The following is a 19,619-nucleotide window of genomic DNA, read 5'->3' on the forward strand; positions in this document are numbered from 1 at the left end:
TTTAACTGTATGCTTAAAATGGGTGCACTTTATTTTTTAAAAAATATACTTCAGTAAAGTTGACTTGAAAAAATAAAACCAGAAAACAGAAAACTCTTGTTTCTTACTTGCTCCACATAAGCCTAGAGGAGTAGGCCCTACTCTGGGAAGGAATGTGTGTTTGTTGATTGGCTGTATTTAAGCAGTTCAGTTTCTGTGAGAAATATTGTTTAATATGGAAGAGAAAAAGTAGCTGCTTTTTAAAGGTAGCTGAAAGGAATTTTTCGTGTGTGTGGTAAAATATTTATAACATAAAATTTAGCATTGTAATCATTTTTTTTTCTGATTAACTTTTTTTTTTCCCACATCTTTATTGGAGTATAATTGCTTTATTTACAATGTTGTGTTAGTTTCTGCTGTACAACAAAGTGAATCAGCTGTATGTATACATATATCCCCATATCCCCTCCCTCTTGAGCCTCCCTCCCACCCTCCCTATCCCATCCTCTAGGTCATCACAAAGCATTGAGTTGATCTCCCTGTTGTAGTCATTGCTTTTAAGTGTATAGTTCAGTGGCATTAAGTCCATTAATATTGTTGTGCAACCATCACCACCATCCATCTCTAGAAGTTGTTCATCTTCCCAAACTGAAACTCTGTACCCATTAAACAATAGTTCCCCATCCTCCCTCCCCCAGCTCCTGGCAACCACCATTCTACTTTCTGTCTTTATAATTTTGACTGTCTAGGTATCTCATGTAAGTAGAATCACAAAGTATTTTCCTTTTTGTGACTGACTTGTTTAACTCAGCATGTCTTCAGGGTTTACTCATGTTATAGCATACATGTGTCAGAATTTCCTTCCTTTTAAAGAGTGAATAATATTCCATTGTATGTATGTACCATATTTTATTTATATGTTCATCCATCGATTGACACTTGGGTTGCTTTCACGTTTCAGCTATTGTGAATAACTTGCTATGAACATGAGGGTACAAATATCTATTCAAGTCCCTGCTTTTGATTCTTGGGTATATACCTTGAAGTGAAATTGATAGATCATACGGTAATTTTATGTTTAATTTTTTGAGCAACTGCCATACTATTTTCCACAGTAGCTGTACCACTTTATATTCCCACTAGCTATGCACAAAGGTTCCAGTTTCTCCACATCCCTGCCAGCACTTGTTATTTTCTGTTTTTTTGATGATAGATATCCTAATGGGTATCAAATGTTATCTTGCAGTTTTGATTTGTGAAGGGAAGTTTTAAGTCATTTAATCCAAACCGGTAAGTTCACAGGTGAAACTCAGATAATAGGTTAGCAAGAGCCACTAGGTGGAAGATTTTACAACTTCTTTTGTGAATCATTTCAATTGTTTTTGCATTTGAGCATTCAGGGGTTTTTTTGTTTTTTGTTTTTTTTAAGTATAGTTGATTTACAATGTTGTGTTAGTTTCTGGTGTATAGCAAAGTGATTCAGTTATACATATATGTTCTTTTCCATTGTGGTTTATTACAGGATATTGAATATAGTTCCCTAGTGTTATATGATAGGACCTTGTTGTTTATCTGTTTTATATATAGTAGTTTGCATCTGCTAGTCCCAAACTCCCAGTCCAATCCTCCCCTGCCCCACTTCCTCCTTGGCAACCACAAATCTGTTCTCTATATGAGTCTGTTTCTGTTTTGTAGTTAAGTTCATTTGTGTCATATTTTAGATTCCACGTAACAGTGATATCATATGGTATTTGTCTTTCTCTTTCTGACTTAACTTCACTTAGTATGATAATCTCTAGGTCTATCCATGTAGCTGCAAATGGCATTATTTCATTCTTTTTTATGGTTGAGTAATATTCCATTGTATATATATAACACATCTTCTTGATCCATTCATCTGTCAGTGGACATTTAGGTTGTTTCCCTGTCTTGGCTATTGTGAATAGTGCTGCTATTAACATAGGGGTGCATGTATCTTTTCAAAATATAGTTTTGTTCGGATATATGGGCATTCAGGGTTTTGTAAGTACATAATGGTGGGTTAGGCTTACGAGCGATTTTTTTCTCTTTTGTTGATCTATTTGTGATAAGCTACAGCCGATTATATTTTGTGTGGAAGGACAGATACATATTTGTTTTTGTAGTTTTATTAAAATGTTTAATAAATCAATGTAATGTTTGGACAGTGAGTGGTTTCCCAGATTAATACAAATATACACAACCATGCAAAACAAACTAAACACTGAAATTTATCATTTCCATAAACAGTGGTTTTTAAACTGTTGTCCAGTGAGTTTGGGTATTTTTCTTCCTGCTTCACTGTCAACTTTAGCAACAACTGAGTGTAGCACATTTTCCTGCTTTGTTTATTTTGCAACTTGCTAGCCTGAACCATACTCATAATTGTTGTTTTAATTTTTAGTGCTTAACATTTTACATGGTTCTTGGCAAGTTTACATCAGGTCCGGTAGGCTCATTAGCTGAAATGCAGAAAAGATAACATGGAAGAATGCCCCAGTATGGCTGTGTGTGAAGTGAGTGCTGAGTTCATATACTGCCTAGATTAGGACCTGGGGAAGCCTGGCATTATACCCTGTATTCTGACATTCTTGGCACAATTTGTTCAACATCTCCCCCCCCAACCCCCCGCCATTTTAACAAATGTTTATTGAGTACTTGCTCTGTGTCTGATATTCTACTGTGCACTGTGGATATAGGAATGAGTTTCTACACTTAAGGAACTTGCAGCCTAGAAGGGATACAGACCTGTAAATAAAATTGTAATGTTAAGTGCAGACAATCATCTAAATGTATAAATAGTATAGAGATCTTGCAGAGGGAGAGAGAGATGAATTCTTGAGTATTGTAGGAGGATCAGAGAAGGATTCCTTTAGATAACATCTGAGCTAAGTTTTGGAGGTAGAATATGAGTTTGTCAGTGGTAAGGTGGATGTTATAGGCAAGGAGATAAGTATGTAGGACAGGCACAGATGCATGAAAGAACATGGTATATTTAAGGAGGTATAAGGAGATAATTCATGTTGGGCACAAAGTGTGAAAATTGATAGATGAAAGCTGTATTTCCCCTTGTTGTCAAATATTGCCTGTAAAAGCAGCCTAGGAAGATTAATGAAATGATAGAGGCAAAGAACTTGATTCTGGTCCTGACTCTCAAATCCTTGGTTGAACAGACCACTTTTATTTTTCTGAGCTTTGGTCTCATTTGTATATGTGCAAACTATATGATCTATGCTTTTCAAGTTATTTTTCAAGGGAGTCACAGTTTCTGAGTGCCTGGAACACAGTAGGTCCTCAGTATGTATTTTCGAAAGAGTGGTCTGAGAACTTGTATCAAAATGTAAGAGAGGATAAATAGTTAAAATTAACTGTGATAGAATAAGCAATAAAAGATTTATATACAGACCATTGCACTTATTGTATAAAACGTGGTCAAGAAAGTTGTTTTTATAAATTGTTTCCCTTACCTGTTTAGTTTTGTGAGGTTCCAGGGTGCAGAAACTACATATAAAATAAAATTCTGTTAGACTTGAATGTCATATGCTGTTGTAATTATCATATATGTTCAATTAAGAATTAGTATATATATACGTTTTAAATGTGTTCGGTTGATCATTTCCCTTTTTAATTTGGCTGTGGCAGATTTCTTGGACTTGGCTTCTTCAGCTTGTGACTTTTTCTCTCTTTAATAACATAGTTATAAATGGACTTTTTTTTCTTGTATAAACTTTACTTTTCTCCATTCAAAACTAGTATTTCTTCTCATGCTACTTTTCCATTGTAACTGCAGAATGTTTGCTTTTGAAGCAGAGGATTGTGAAAGTCCATTTTAATGTTACAGAGTTCCTGTAAAATACTGTTAATATAATTTATTTCTTTACCTTTAGGGGTCCTATTGGGCAATAGACACCAATCCGAAGGAAGATGCGCTGCCTACTCGGCCAAAGAAGAGAGCACGATCTGTAGAACGGGTAAAAGCTCTTTATCACAAATTTAGTGTGATGGGGTTATTATGTCAGAAATATAGATCTTAAAAGTTCATTTCCAGTAATACAGTAAGTATAACCGTAATGAAGGTAATATTTTATTTGGATAGCATTTTCTATTTTTTCAAGGCACTTTCAGACTTATTATTTGATCTCAACACCTCTTAAGTGAGGTGGGCACTTTAGGAATTAAGTAAAAGGGGTTTTGTTTGTTTGTTTGTTTTGTAATTAGGGCACAGCTGTTATCTAACTGAGGGAGAATCCAGGTCTCTTGAGTTTTAATTTGGTACTCTTTACTCTGTGTCTACACCACTGAGGACTGGTTTTATATAACAGAACCGTTCCCTTTCACTGAAGATAATCATTTTGATTATATTGAATTTTCCTGATTATCCTCAAAATGTTTTTTCCTGCTTCCAACCATGTAATAATTATTTTGTACACAGAGTCTCTAAGGACCTCAAGCTGAGTTTAAGTTGGGATTGGGTGAGCCATGAGGTATAGCAGCAACGGGATTTAGTCAGGCAGATTTATGGTGCCAGCAGAGGGAATTCAGTACTCCAATTACTAAGCTCTGCAGAATTATAAGTGAACTCTTAGGTCAGAACACTTTTTGGTTTTATACAAACCAAAATTTAAAAAGATAAAGTTTAGTATTTGTGGCATAGTCTTCTGGTAATAGAGTTTTAAGGCTGAGATATGTATGTAAAAATTTGAGAGGGAATGAACCTCACTTATTGCCCCTCCATCTTTTGCTTTTTAAAACATATTGAGCACATGGACTTTAATTGTGTGAAAAAGTGGAGTATAAAATGTTTAGCATTTATTGCCAGATTTTGAAGGAAGAGGAGAAGAATCCACATTGTTTAACCCAGAGCATTAGCAAGGATGTATATCTTGAAGGGCTGAGGAATTGTGGTCTTCTCTACCATTTGCTCTCTTCTTCTGAAGTTCCTGGAACTTGAATTATTTTTGGAAATTTGAATTCTTAGTTGGGTTGACAACTGGGCATTCCTTTTGGATATTAAGCCTGACTTTTATTCTGTTGCTTTGTTTCATAGTTCTTAGAGCAATACTTCTTTATTTCTGAGAGCCCCCTTTTTTTCCTGAAGACCATATTGTCAGTTTTATAATGGAAGTCTGTATAGAAATACAGAATTCTGATTACAGAATTATGTTTTATGTATGTTCTTGAATGTACATTTTGGACATATATTTTCTGTATTTATTTCCTGCTGTTTATCTTTTTACCTTTTAAGTTTAAAGCATGTAAAAGCTTCAACAATTTGCCTTTGTAGTATAGTTCCATAAAATATCCAGTACCAGAGCCTTTCAGTTAGTATATTGATATTTATTTTGGCCTGAGCTATGTGTTGGTTGCTACTGTAGGAGAGAAACCTATAGAAAGAGAACAGCTGTAATCAGAGTATGTCTAAACAGGGAGACAGATATTGTTTAACAAACACTCTGAAAGATACTGTTCTTACGAAACATAATTTTGTGTCCTGATAAACTGATATGTCTGTATTTTTTCATTTAGAGGCTTTGGGGGGGGTAGTATTTTTATTAGGACAGAGTTTGTATTTAAGTAACCATCGGGTTGTCTAAGGAAATGCCTAAGATGGTCAAATAGTGAGTACGATTTTTAAACATTTAAAGTTTTGTCAAAAACGAAACATGACCTGTAAGTTGAAACTTCAGAGGATTTTAAAATGCAGATGGTAAATATGTTGACGTCCCTAAAATTTCCTTATTAAATTTTTGAAATGTTACTTCTTTGTCCGTGTGTAAGCATCAGAGTTATATGTGAAACATCAAAGTATTTCACACATTTTTGAAGAGAGAAGAGCTTTTAATGTAAAGAGAAGCAATTTTTAAAAATGCAAGTAACAGTATCTTTATGTCTTAAATGAAAATTAAAGCCTGATGGTTATCTCCAGTCTAGTATTCTTAATGCAGTTGTCTGGACTGCCTTCCTGTTCCCTCCATTTACATGAACGTAAACCCTTGTTCTCTCTTGGCCGTTGTGGTATTCCTTTCTTTTCTTAATCCTTGAATATGTAAATGCCTTTCATTTTCCTTTTTCTGATTTCTTTCATCTTGTTACCATGTTTTCTTTATTTATCATAAAGTAGACCTGAAGACCTAAAAAGAATTATTGATAAAGTTTAGCTTGGTAAAGATGAGTGGGCTCCTTGACTAGGAGTCCTGTGTTTTTCTTCTGGCTTTACAATTTACTTCTTCTGTGACTTCTGGCAAGTTGTTAGATTTTTTGAGCTTCAGTATTCTCAGCTATTTTAAAGGAAAAGATAGAAGTCTTAACAGCTGCTGCGGACTGAATGTTTGTGTTCCCCCCAAATTCTTATGTTGAAACCCTCATCCCAGTGTGTTGGTATTTGGAGGTGAGGCCTTTGGTAGGTAATTGGATCAGGAATGTGAAGCTCTCATAAATGGGATCAGTGCCCTTATAAGAATAGCCAGAGAGCTGGCTAGCTGTTTTCTACCATGTGAGAATAGCAATGAAGATACCTGCAAGAAGGCTGTTACCAGAACCTGACCATGCTGGCACCATGATCTTGAACTTCCAGCCTCCAGAACTGTGAAAAACAAATTTCTGTTGTTGATAAGCCACCCAATTTATGGTATTGTGTTATAGCAACCTGAGCTAAGATAACAGCATAATAATGATAATAGATAATTGAGTTTATGTGCTAGATTTTTTCTTAAAGAATTTTATGTATATTAACTCATGTAATTTTTATAGTAACTCCAAATGATGAAACCGATAGGCACGGATGTTGTTATCCAAGGGTACAAAGGACAATAAGTACCAAGGCCAGGATTATGAACTCAGGTAGTCTGCCTTCAGAGTCTGTGCTGTTTACAACTGCGTTATACTGCCACTAGTATTTGCTGTGCTGAAGATCACAAGACTGAATCAGATTTCTTTTTATATATGCATATCTTATTGTGAGATAATGGGCCGTTATTTATTTTTGGATTTGAATACTAATTTTTTTCTTCAATGTTATTTAAAATTTTTTAAAATTGAAGTATAGTTGATATGCACTATTATATTAGTTTCAGGTGTATAACATAATGATTTAATATTTTCATAGATTATACTTCATTTAAAGTTATTACAAAGTAATGGCTATATTCCCCTGTGCTGTACAATATATCCTCGTTGCTTATTTATTTTATACATAGTAGTTTCTATCTCTTAATCCCATACCCCTATCTTGCCCCTCCCCACTTCCCTCCCCTCACTGGTAACCACTAGCTTTTTCTCTCTATCTGTGAGTCTATTTCTGTTTTGTTGTATACATTCGTTTTATTCTTTAGATTCAACATGTAAGTGATGACATAGAATATTTGACCTTTTTCACTAAGCATAATACCCTCTGGGTTCATTCACATTGTTGCAAATGGCAAAATTTCATCATTATTATTATTTTTTATAAATTTATTTTTAAAATTTATTTATTTTGGCTGCATTGGGTCTTTGTTGCTGCATGTGGGCTTTGTCTAGTTGCAGCGAGCGGGGGCTACTCTTAGTTGCGGTGCGCGGGCTTCTCATTGCAGTGGCTTCTGTTTGTTGCGGAGCACTGGCTCTAGGCACGCGGGCTTCAGTAGTTTGGCGTGCGGGCTCAGTAGTTGTGGCTTGCGGGCTCTAGAGCACAGGCTCAATAGTTGTGGCGCGTGGGCTTAGTTGCTCCACGGCATGTGCAGTCTTCCCGGACCGGGCTCGAACCCGTGTCCCCTGCATTAGCAGGTGGATTCTTAACCACTGCACCACCAGGGAAGTCCCGCATTCTTTTTTATGGCTGAGTAATATTCCATTATACATAATACATGTATGCATATATATATATATGTATGTATAATGGAGTATTTTATATATATATCTCCCACTTCTTTATCTATTCATCTGTTGAGGGACACTTAGTTTGCTTCCATATCTTGACTATTGTAAATAATGCTGCTATGAACATTGGGGTGCGTATATCTTTTCAAATTAGTGTTTTTGTTTTCTTCAGATAATATACCCAGGAGTGGAATTGCTGGATCATATGGTAGTTCTCTGTTTTAGTTTTTTGAGGAACTCCGTACAGTTTTCGATAGTGACTGCACCAATTTACAATCTCACCAGCAGCGTACTAGGGTTCCTTTTCTTCCCACATCCTTGCCAACATTTATTTGTAGACTTTTTGATGATAGTTATTTTGACAGGTGTGCAGTGATATCTCATTGTGGTTTTGATTTGTATTTCTCTGATTAGTGATGTGGAGCATTTTTTCATGTGCCTGTTGGCCATTTGTATATCTTTGGAAAAGTGTCTATTCAGGTCTTCTGCCCATTTTTTAATTGGGTTGTTTGTTTTTTGATGTTGAGTTGTATGAGCTTGTTTATATATTTTGGGTATTAACCCCTTATTGGTCATATCATTTACAACTTTTTTCTCCCATATAGTAGGTGGTCTTTTCGTTTTGTTGATGGATCCTGTTTACTTTTTAAATTTTTGGCCTTGGGAGACAGATCCAAAATAATATTGCTATGATTTATTTCAAAGAATGTTTTGCCTATGGTCTTTTCTAGGAGTTTTATGGTTTTTGGTTTTACATTTAGGTCTTTAATCCATTTTGAGTTTATTTTTGTATATGATGTGAGGAAATGTTCTAATTTCATACTTTTTACATGTAGCTGTCCATTTTCCCAGCATCATTTATTGAAGAGACTCTTTTCTCTATTGTATATTCTTGTCTCCTTTGTTATAGATTAATTGACCATAAGTGTATGGATTTATTTCTGGGCTCTCTGTTCTGCTCCATTGATCTATGTGTCTGTTTTTGTCTCAGTCCCATGCTGTTCTGATCACTGTAGCTTTGTAGTATAGTTTGAAGCCAGAGAGTGTGATTCTCGAGCTTTGTTCTTTTTTCTCAAGATTGCTTTGGCAATTCAAGATCTTTTGTGGTTCCGTATAAATTTTAGGATTAGTTGTTCTACTTCTATGAAAAATGTCATGGGTATTTGATAAGAATTGCATTAAGTCTGTAGATTGCTTTGTAGTATGACCATTTTACCAATATTAGTTCTTCCAATCCAGGAACACAGGATATCTTTCCATTTCTTTGTATCATCTTCAAACCTTCATCACTGTTTTACAGTTTTCAGAGTATAGGTATTTCACTTCCTTGGTTAAGTGTATTCCTAGGTGTTTCATTCTTTTTGATGCAATTTTAAATGGGTTTGTTTTCTTGCTTTCTCTTTCTGAGAGTTCATTATTAGTGTATAGAAAAGCAATAGATTTCTGTATATTAATCTTGTATCTTACAACTGAATTCATTTATTAGTTCTAATAGTTTTTTTGCTGGAGACGTTAGGATTTTCTATGTATAGTATGATGTTATCTGCAAGTAGTGACAGTTCTACTTATTCCCTTCCAGTTTGGGTGCCTTGGTTTTTTTGTTTGCTTTTTCTTGTCTGCTTGCTGTGGCTAGGACTTCCAGTACTGTGTGTAATAGAAGTGGCAAGAGTGGGCATTCTTTTCTTGTTCCTGATTTTAGAGGAAAGGCTTTCAGCTTTTCACTATTGAGTACGATGTTGGCTTTGAGTTTGTCATGCATGACCATTTTATGTTGAGATATTTTCCCTTTATACCAGCTTTGAAGAGAGATTTTATCATGAGTGGATTTGAATTTTGTCAAATGCTTTTTTGTGTGTCTTTTTATATGTTGTTGAATTCGGTTTGCTAATATTTTGTTGAGTGTTTTTGCATCTATATTCATCAGAGATATTGGCCTGTAATTTTCTCTTTTTGTAGTGTCTTTGGTTTCGTTAATGGTCCTTGATTTTAAGAGACTTCCCCACATTTAATCTTCATATATATATAATTGTCATAAATATTATTATAAATGACAGAGCAAATTACTAAGTAATTAATCAACATGTTAGATCAAACAGTGGTAACTAAAGTGACTCAAAATATCAATAGATAATGCTGCCCTGGGAAGGCCTATAGGAAGAGGAGTGAGACTTAGAATTTGATACAGAAGTGTAAGTTTTTGGCATGGGAAATAGCAAATGATGGGGGACTTCCCTGGGTCCAGTGGTTAAAACTCAGTGCTTCCACTGCAGGGGGGCACAGTTCATCCCTGGGCAGGGAACTGAGATCCCACATTGTTACATAGAATGGTTTTGTTGTTTAAGTGATCCCCCACTGTGTGCCTTCCTTCTCTGAGGCTGAGTCTGAATGAGGGAGGGTTCAGTTAAAGGTGTAAGTGAGCAGAGGAAGGAATGCAGTCTACATACTTATTCTTAGAACAGAAAAAAACATTTATTTCAATTGGGCAAACATACTGGGTATACATTAGGTGGGAGGCACTACATGTTGCCTCCAGGAGATATGTAGAAATAGAATTTCTTTTTAAAGCAGGAGAAATGCTACACAGAGTTGTAGACCAGAAAGTGTTTCATAAGGGGTTATTTTGATCAATGGGTAAGATTTAGTTCTCTGTTTTTTACAGTACTATTGAGAGATAGTTTATGTACAATTAATTGAATGTTTAAAGTTTACAGTTTGAGGATTTTTGACATGTGAAGTTATTAGTAGTTGACACTATGAGCATCTCTGTCATACCCAAAAGTTTCCTCATGCCCCTTTGTAACTTGTGCCTCCCTCCATTCTTATCCCCAGGCAACCTGATCTGGGGAGAATTGACATCTTAACAATATTATTTCAAGCCATGGAAGTGTTGTATCTTTCTATTCATTATGTCTTTAATTTCTCTCAGGAATGTTTTTTAGTTTTCAGTGTAGAGGACTTGGATGTTTCCAGTTAGATTTAATCCTGAATATTTTGGATTTGGATGCTATATATTTTAAAATCCAGTTGCTTGCTACTAGTAATAAAAATGTAATTAATTTTTGTATATTAACCTTGTATTCTACGATCTTGTTAGTTCTAGTATTTTTTAAAGATGCCTTGGGATTTTCTATATAAACAAGTATGTCATCTGCAAATAGACACTTTTCCTGTGCCTTTCCTTTCTCCTCCCCGTCCCTTCCTAGAACCTTATTGCAGTGACCAGAATCTCTAGTACAGTGTTGACTAGAAGTGGTGGAAGTGGGCCCCCAGCCTTATTTCCATTCTTAGGAAGAAACTGGTCAGTCTTTCACCACTAAGTGTGACATAAGCTGCAGGGCTTTTGTAGATGTCAGATGCTTAGATACTAAGCCCAGTTTGGTGAGAGTTTTTATCATGAGTGGGTGTAGAATTCGTTAACTGCTTTTTCTGTACCATTGAAGTGGTTATATGGCTTTTCTTTATTCTGTTTGCATGTTGAATAACATTGATTGCATTTGGAATGTTAAACCTTGTATTCCTTGGATAAACCCTTACTGAGTCACGCTATATTATTCCTTTAATATATTGCTGGATTCATTTTGTTAATATCTTAAGTGTTTTTGCATCTGTGTTCATGAGGGACATGGATTTATAATTTTCTTTCTTTGTAATGTCGGCTGAAAAAAAATGCACAACGTTAAAGTTGAGAATTATATTTTATTTGGTGGACTTGATGAGGGCTTAAGCCCTGGAGGCAGCTTCTCAGGTAGCTTAGAGGGACTGCTCTGAGGAGGTAAAGGAGGAGCCAGGATATATAGTTTTCGCAACAAAAACCAGGTAGTTGGAACATCAAAAGATTACTGTTAATTAAAGAAAACTTGACATCTCAAGTTAATGAATTTAGTGCTTTTCTGTATATGGGAAGATGCAAGAGTCTGGGCTCATTGAAATCATTCCTTTGATGTGCACCTTAACTATCTCGGGCTAGTGTCCTGTTTTTCTCCAGATTCACCTCAAGGTGCACATTTGAGGGTGGCTGATGGCTTGATGGCCTCAACATCCTTTGTTTACTGATATGGCAGGTGATATTTTTCATCTGCAGTAGTATCTGTCAGGTTTTGATGTTAGGGTTATACTGGTCTCATAAAATTGGTTGGGCCATTTTCCTTCTCTTTTCTGAAAAAGTTTCTGTAGATTGGTATATCTTCCTTGAATGTTTGAGAAAATTCATCAGTGAAACCATCTGGACCTGAAGTTGTTTTTATGTGGGAAGGTTTTTGATATTTATTTGTTATGGGACTGTTCAAATTTTCTCTTTTTATTCCAGTTTTGGTAAATTATATTCTTAAGAAATTTGTCCCTTTCATCTAAGTTGTTGAATTTATTGGTGTAAAGTGGATCATAATATTTTCTTCTAATATTTATAGAATCTGTAGTAATAAATCCTCTTTCATTCTTGATATTGATGATTTGTTTTCTCTTTTTTTCTTCATTTGGTATAGCTAAAGGTTTGTTGATTTTGTTAGTCTTTTCAAAGAACCAGGTTTTGTCTTTAAAAATTTTTTTCTGTTGTTGGTTTTCTGTTTTATTTCTACTTTTATCTTTTATCATTTACTTCTTTCTAGTTACCAGTTTTTCTTATTAATATTTCTAGCTTCTTCAGTTTCCAGCTTAAATAATTGTTTTGAGACCTTTCCTCTTTTGTAATATAAGAATTTAAAGCTGTAGGTTTACCTCTAAGCACTGCTTTAACTGCATCTCACAAATTTTGGTATGTTGCATTTTCATTACCATTTAATTCAAAATATTAAAAAAATTCTCTTTTGAGTCTTCTCTGACCCATGAATTACTTTTTCCAAATATTCCAAATATTGGGTTTTCCTAGGTATCTTACTGTTATATAATATAATTTTTTTTTCATTTCAGCCTTTACATATTTATTGAGACTTGTTCTGGGACTTAGCATGTGCTGTATCTTGGTGAATGTCTGTGTGCACTTGAAAAGAATATGTGTTCTACAGTTGTTCAATATAGTGTTCTCTAATATCAGTTAGATCAAGGCATTTACTAATTTATTCCAGTGTTCTTTTTCTTTACTGATTTTTAATTGTCAGTTTTTGCTTCATATATTTTGAAGCTCTGTTATTAGTCTCATTTGAAGTTGTGACTCTCGTAGGCTGCATTTAGCTTAGTCTTGCTTTTTTAACATCTTTTTGACAATCTCTGCCTTTTTATTGGAGTGTTTAGACCATCAACATTAATGCAGTTGTCACCGGCGGAACGGGTGATTTCCTCAGTTCTTGCCCTTCTTGAGGGAAAGAATTCAGTCAAGAAGGCATAGAACAGTTTTAAGTAGCAAGAGTGTTGTTAAATAGAGCGAAAGTACACTCCTGAGAAAGGATGAAAGCGGGCTGTCTGGAAACCAGAAGCAGCCTCATGATGGGGTGGGGTTGGGTTTTTTAGAGTGGTGTTTCCTCCCTGTGTCTTGCATCATTTGACTGACAGCTTTAGGTTATATCACTTTTCTCCTAGTGCGCAGGTGCTTACTCATAAGCACCCAAGTGAAACCCACAGTGGGGGGGGGGGCGGGGATGCAAAAACCGTAATGCTAATTTATTACCTATACAGCATAATGAATCCTATGTTACCTTGAGTCACCTTTTAGGTCTTGGTGTGCCTGCGCCAACCTGTGCTGGTGGTTTCATGTTGCTTGGTCCTGATATGGCTGGAAACCTAGTGGTGATCCTTGACCACAAGAGGGAGGACTGTGGGTGTGCTCCGATCACCAGTGTCCAGGTGGGGGAGGGAAAGACGAACCATCCAGGGTGGGGCGGGACCCCCTCCTGTCTGACTAGCTACCTAACAGAATTATCGATATTGTTATTAATGTAATTAATGATACTGTTTTCTGTTTGATTTCTCATAAGCAGGTAGGGGGTCCCCAGAGAAAGAGAACCAGACATGGCTTTCTTGACATAAGAAAAGCCATTTTTGGCCTAAGCCATTTTGTGATCTAAGCCTGGCCATAATGCTTGCTCTTGAACAGGTCTCAGTAATAATTACTTTAAGGGAACAAAAGAACAAACTGTTACCAGTCATGAGAAGTGACAGTAGCAAAGATAATAAATCAGTTGTAACATTCCCAGTTCTGTTTCAAAGGCTAGCCCGAGTGCTTTCTTGGGCTGTTTTTGCAGAATTTAAACCCCTCTGGCAGGCGCTCAAGTACCAGATCAACTGGAACCTAAGGGAGGATGATGTTGACCTTTTCTGACCCTCGTGACTTCAGTCAAGTAAAGGTTGGACTCTCTGGCCCCACCCCCCCATCCCCTTCATGAATATGCATGTACCCTTAGCTTAAAACTTGCTTCAGTTTTGCTGTTGGCAGAGACACTGCTTTGGGAAAGATCCCCAGTGTTCCCCTTACTTGCTGCAAGTAATAAATCCTTCCTTCTCCCACTGTTTGCCTTGATTGTGTCTTTTAGCTCTACACCCACCAAGAGGCGAACCCAGTTTTTCTGGTAACACTCTGTATTTTTAGTTCCTTTTTTCCACCTTTCTTGCCTTTCAGATTATTTGGATATATTTTTGTATTCTTATCTACTGGCTTTTTAGCTGTACCTCTTTTTATATTTATATATTGGGATTTCAGTATATATTCCTAACCTCTGCAGTCTATTCAGAGTTAATATTGTACATATAAAATGTAGAGATCTTCCAATAATATAAGTCTCCTTTGTCCCTTTCCTCACCATTCCCCATAGTATTACATCTGTGTATACTGATGATCTTAGAAGACAGTGTTATAAGTTTTGCCTTAAATAAAGACACATGATTTTTAAAACCTCAGAGAAAACAATGGTCTTTTAAATTTACCTAGATGTTTACCATTTCTGGTGCTTTCATTCCTCAAGGTCCAAGTTTCCCTCTGCTATAATTTCCCTTTAGCCTAATGAACTTTCTTATGTTGTAGCTCTCCTGGCAACGAATTCTCTTAGTTTTCCTTTTCTGAAAATGTGCCTTCCTAAATAATATTTTTGTTAGATATACAGCCTAGATTGAAATTTTTTTTTCTTTCAGTATTTCAACGATATTCACTGTCTTATGACCTCCATTATTTTTATGAGAAATTCAGTCATTTTCCAATCAATGTTTTTTCTTTATGTGATATGTCATTATTCTCTGCCTGCTTTCTACCTTTATTTTTCAACAGTTCAGTTATGATATATCCAAGTGTGATTTTTCTTTTAATTTATCCTGATGGAGGTTTACTGAGCTTCTTGGATCTGTAAATTTGTCTTTCAGTAAATTTCCGAAGTGTTCAGTCATCATTTCTTCCATATTTTTTCCTGCTGTTTTCTCTCTTTTCTGTCCTTCTGGAACTCATATATACATGTTAGGCCTTTTGAGATTATCCCATAGCTTTCTGAGGCTTTTTTTTTTTTCTTTCTTTTTTAAAAAGAATCAGTCTTCTTACTTTTTGTTTTTTAGATTGGATTATTTCTGTTGATCTGCCTTTGAGTTCACTGATTCTTTCCTCTTTAATCTCCATTCTGATATTAAGTCCATCCATTGCCTTTTAAAATTCAGATATTATATTTTTCATTGGTAAATTTTGATTTTGTTCTTTTTATATTTTTTGTATTTCTCCACTGATATTTCTATTATTATGTTTTTTTCATTCAGATTTTTTCTCCTTTATCTCACTGAGCATAATTATAATAGCTACTTTAAAATCCTTTTCTTGTAGTTCCAACATCTTAGTCTTCTTGTGGTGGGCTTCTGTAGATTATCTTTTCTCTTGAGAATGGGTTTCATTTTTCTATTACTTACATATCAGGTAATTTTGGATTGTATCCTGGACATTATGAATGTTATAGAGACTCTGGGTTCTGTTATAATCTTCTGTAGAATATTGGTATTTTTATTTTAGCTGGCAGTTAACCATGTTAGACTTAAACTGTAAGTTCTCTCTCACCGTCTGTGGGCAGTGGTTCCAATTTCAGTTTGATTCTTTAAACTTCTGCCTTATTCTAATCTGCATATGCATGGTTCAGGGGTGAGCCTGAGACTTTTGTGGTGTTTCATATACAGTTTTAGGGGATCTCTTTTGACTTTATCCCCTGTGGGATTCCTTTCTCTCTTTAGTAGCTGGTTGTGTTTACCTGGGCTCTTTTCCCTAGTTCCTCCTGACAGAAAGACAACTTTAGCTGCTCATACTCCGCATCTACTACCTGACCTTGGGGCAAAGCTACAGCAAAACAGGAAATTCAAGCAGGTCTCTCCCAAGTTTTGCCTTCTCTCCACAATCTACCTATTTTATTTATCCATCAGACTCCTCAGCTAGTGGTCATCCCGTGTCCCTTTCCGCTTCCCCCACCCCAGATTGGTAGTTATCAGCAGAAGGTAGGTGTCACACTACTACCATTCTGGAAGTAGAACCTGAATGAGTAGGATTTTGACATGGGGTATGAGGAAACTCCAGAAAGGATCTTTCATAAGCTGAGAGATGCCACCTAGATTAGATTCACTGATACTTTTCTTTGTCCAGAATTTGGGTTTTGGCTGCAGTAATAACAGTTATTCAAATACGTTTTGGGATCTGTAGATTCCAAGTTAAATTAGCTTTATTAATCAGGCTACTTGTCTACTAATAACGTCAAATCAGTGTATCTACAAATAAAAATATATACCATACTATTGAGCATATCAGTGCATGTAAAGAGAATTGGGTCCTTTATTCTCTTGTCTTTTTGTTTTTTTTACACACACTGTATTTTATTTTTACAAGAGATAAATAAACTGACACCAAGCATTGTAAATGGATGACCACACCAAAAGCAACAATGATTGCAATCACCAAACACAAAACACACTCATACTATGTCATAATATTGACATTCAGTCCAGTAATCCTCCACTGTAACAGCTCCTTTACTTTGCAGTGAAAATTGACTTGTATATTTTTTGCCTCTGAGTCCTTGTGGGATTTTTTTTTTTTTCAAACAGAAAGTGACAAAAATTATAATCATCCTCATCAGTTCACTCAGTCCCATGTAATTTTTTTTTCATCTTGATCTTTTGTTACCACTTCTATGAATTCATCAGTTTTCCATTAGAGTTTTGAAAATGCTTATTCATTCAGTTCAGCAGTATGGTCAGTTACCAGAAACCTGTACTTGTCAGAGTCTTTTCCATGAATTCCTTGAAGATGAAACCCTTTTATAAGGAACATTTTTGCAAAAGCATCAGTGTACACCCAGAACTGTCTGTAAATGACAAAAGACTTAAAAATGACCACAGTTAAAGATTTGATGAAAGTTCATAATAATGCAACTGACAAGGAAGTTTAGTTATTTCTGAGATATACATTTTAAAGTAATAACTAGAATTATGACTTATAACATTATACCAGAACATATAAGATTTCTAGAAATTTCATGTAATGTCTGAAACATTTATATTAACATATTTCCATACAAATAACCCAAAGAAAGTTTAGTATTAGTTGTTTTTTTGTTTGTTTTTTTATACTGCAGGTTCTTATTAGTCATCAATTTTATACACATCTGTGTATACATGTCAATCCCAATCTCCCAATTCATCACACCACCACTCCCCACCCCACCGTGGTTTTCCCCCCTTGGTGTCCATATGTTTGTTCTCTACATCTGTGTCTCAACTTCTGCCCTGCAAACCGGTTCATCTATACCATTTTTCTAGGTTCCACATACATGCGTTAATATACGATATTTGTTTTTCTCTTTCTGACTTACTTCACTCTGTATGACAGTCTCTAGATCCATCAACGTCTCAACAAATGACTCAGTTTCGTTCCTTTTTATGGCTGAGTAATATTCCATTGTATATATGTACCACAACTTCTTTATCCATTCGTCTGTCGATGGGCATTTAGGTTGCTTCCATGACCTGCCTATTGTAAATAGTGCTGCAATGAACATTGGGGTGCATGTGTCTTTTTGAATTATGGTTTTCTCTGGGTATATGCCCAGTAGTGGGATTGCTGGATCATATGGTAATTCTATTTTTAGTTTTTTAAGGAACCTCCATACTGTTCTCCATAGTGGCTGTATCAATTTACATTCCCACCAACAGTGCAAGAGGGTTCCCTTTTCTCCACACCCTCTCCAGCACTTGTTGTTTGTAGATTTTCTGATGATGTCCATTCTAACTGGTGTGAGGTGATACCTCATTGTAGTTTTGGTTTGCATTTCTCTAATAGTTAGTGATGTTGAGCAGCTTTTCATGTGCTTCTGGGCCATCTGTATGTCTTCTTTGGAGAAATGTCTATTTAGGTCTTCTGCCCATTTTTGGATTGGGTTGTTTGTTTCTTTAATATTGAGCTGCATGAGCTGTTTATGTATTTTGGAGATTAATCCTTTGTCCATTGATTCATTTGCAAATATTTTCTGCCATTCTGAGGGTTGTCTTTTCGTCTTGTTTATGGTTTCCTTTGCTGTGCAAAAGCTTTGAAGTTTCATTAGGTCCCATTTGTTTATTTTTGTTTTTATTTCCATTACTCTAGGAGGTGGATCAAAAAAGATCTTGCTGTGATTTATGTCAAAGAGTGTTCTTCCTATGTTTTCCTCTAAGAGGTTTATAGTGTCCGGTCTTACATTTCGGTCTCTAATCCATTTTGAGTTTATTTTTCTGTATGGTGTTAGGGAGTGTTCTAATTTCATTCTTTTATATGTAGCTGTCCAGTTTTCCCAGCACCACTTATTGAAGACACTGTCTTTTCTCCATTGTATATCTTTGCCTCCTTTGTCATAGATTAGATGGCCATAGGTACGTGGGTTTATCTCTGGGCTTTCTATCTTGTTCCATTGATCTGTGTTTCTGTTTTTGTGCCAGTACCGTATTGTCTTGATTACTGTAGCTTTGTAGTATAGTCTGAAGTCAGGGAGTTTGATTCCTCCAGCTCCGTTTTTTTCCCTCAAGACTGCTTTGGCTACTCGGGGTTTTTTGTGTCTCCTTACAAATTTTAAGATGATTTGTACTAGTTCCGTAAAAAATGCCATTGGTAATTTGATAGGGATTGCATTGAATCTGTAGATTGCTTTGGGTAGTATAGTCATTTTCACAATATTGATTCTTCCAATCCAAGAACATGGTATATCTCTCCATCTGTTGGTATCGATTTAATTTCTTTCATCAGTGTCTTAAAGTTTTCTGCATACAGGTCTTTTGTCTCCCTAGGTAGATTTATTCCTAGGTATTTTATTCTCTTTGTTGCAATGGTAAATGGGAGTGTTTCCATAATTTCTGTTTCAGATTTTTCATCATTAGTGTCTAGGAATGCAAGAGATTTCTGTGCATTAATTTTGTATCCTGCAACTTTACCAAATTCATTGATTAGCTCTAGTAGTTTTCTGGTGGCATTTTTAGGATTCTCTATGTATAGTATCATGTCATCTGCAAACAGTGACAGTTTTACTTCTTCTTTTCCAATTTGTATTCCTTTTATTTCTTTTTCTTCTCTGATTGCCGTGGCTAGGACTTCCAGAACTATGTTGAATAATAGTGGTGAGAGTGGACATCCTTGTCCTGTTCCTGATCTTAGAGGAAATGCTTTCAGTTTTTCACCATTGAGAATGGTGTTTGCTGTGTGTTTGTCATATATGGCCTTTATTATGTTGAGGTAGTTTCCCTCTATGCCCTCTTTCTGGAGAGTTTTTATCATAAATGGGTGTTGAATTTTGTCAAAAGCTTTTTGTGCATCTATTGAGATGATCATATGGTTTTTATTCTTCAATTTGTTAATATGGTGT

General features: G+C 35.6%; 1 protein-coding gene across 4 annotated transcripts in view; it reads left to right on the top strand.

Annotated features, from left to right (window-relative positions):
* FOXJ3 (forkhead box J3) overlaps positions 1-19,619 on the top strand; it is a 131,594-nt gene that overhangs the window by 72,219 nt on the left and 39,756 nt on the right. For 2 of the 4 annotated variants that reach the window (XM_061184392.1, XM_061184394.1), the window contains exon 5: positions 3,885-3,968. The exons of the other annotated variants lie outside the window; for them this stretch is intronic. In XM_061184392.1, the coding sequence (XP_061040375.1) occupies positions 3,885-3,968 (84 nt within the window). The remainder of the gene's footprint in view (positions 1-3,884; positions 3,969-19,619) is intronic. 4 annotated transcript variants of the gene reach the window in all.

Source organism: Eubalaena glacialis, chromosome 3 (assembly GCF_028564815.1).
Source record: "Eubalaena glacialis isolate mEubGla1 chromosome 3, mEubGla1.1.hap2.+ XY, whole genome shotgun sequence".
Classification (NCBI taxonomy): Eukaryota; Metazoa; Chordata; class Mammalia; order Artiodactyla; family Balaenidae; genus Eubalaena; species Eubalaena glacialis.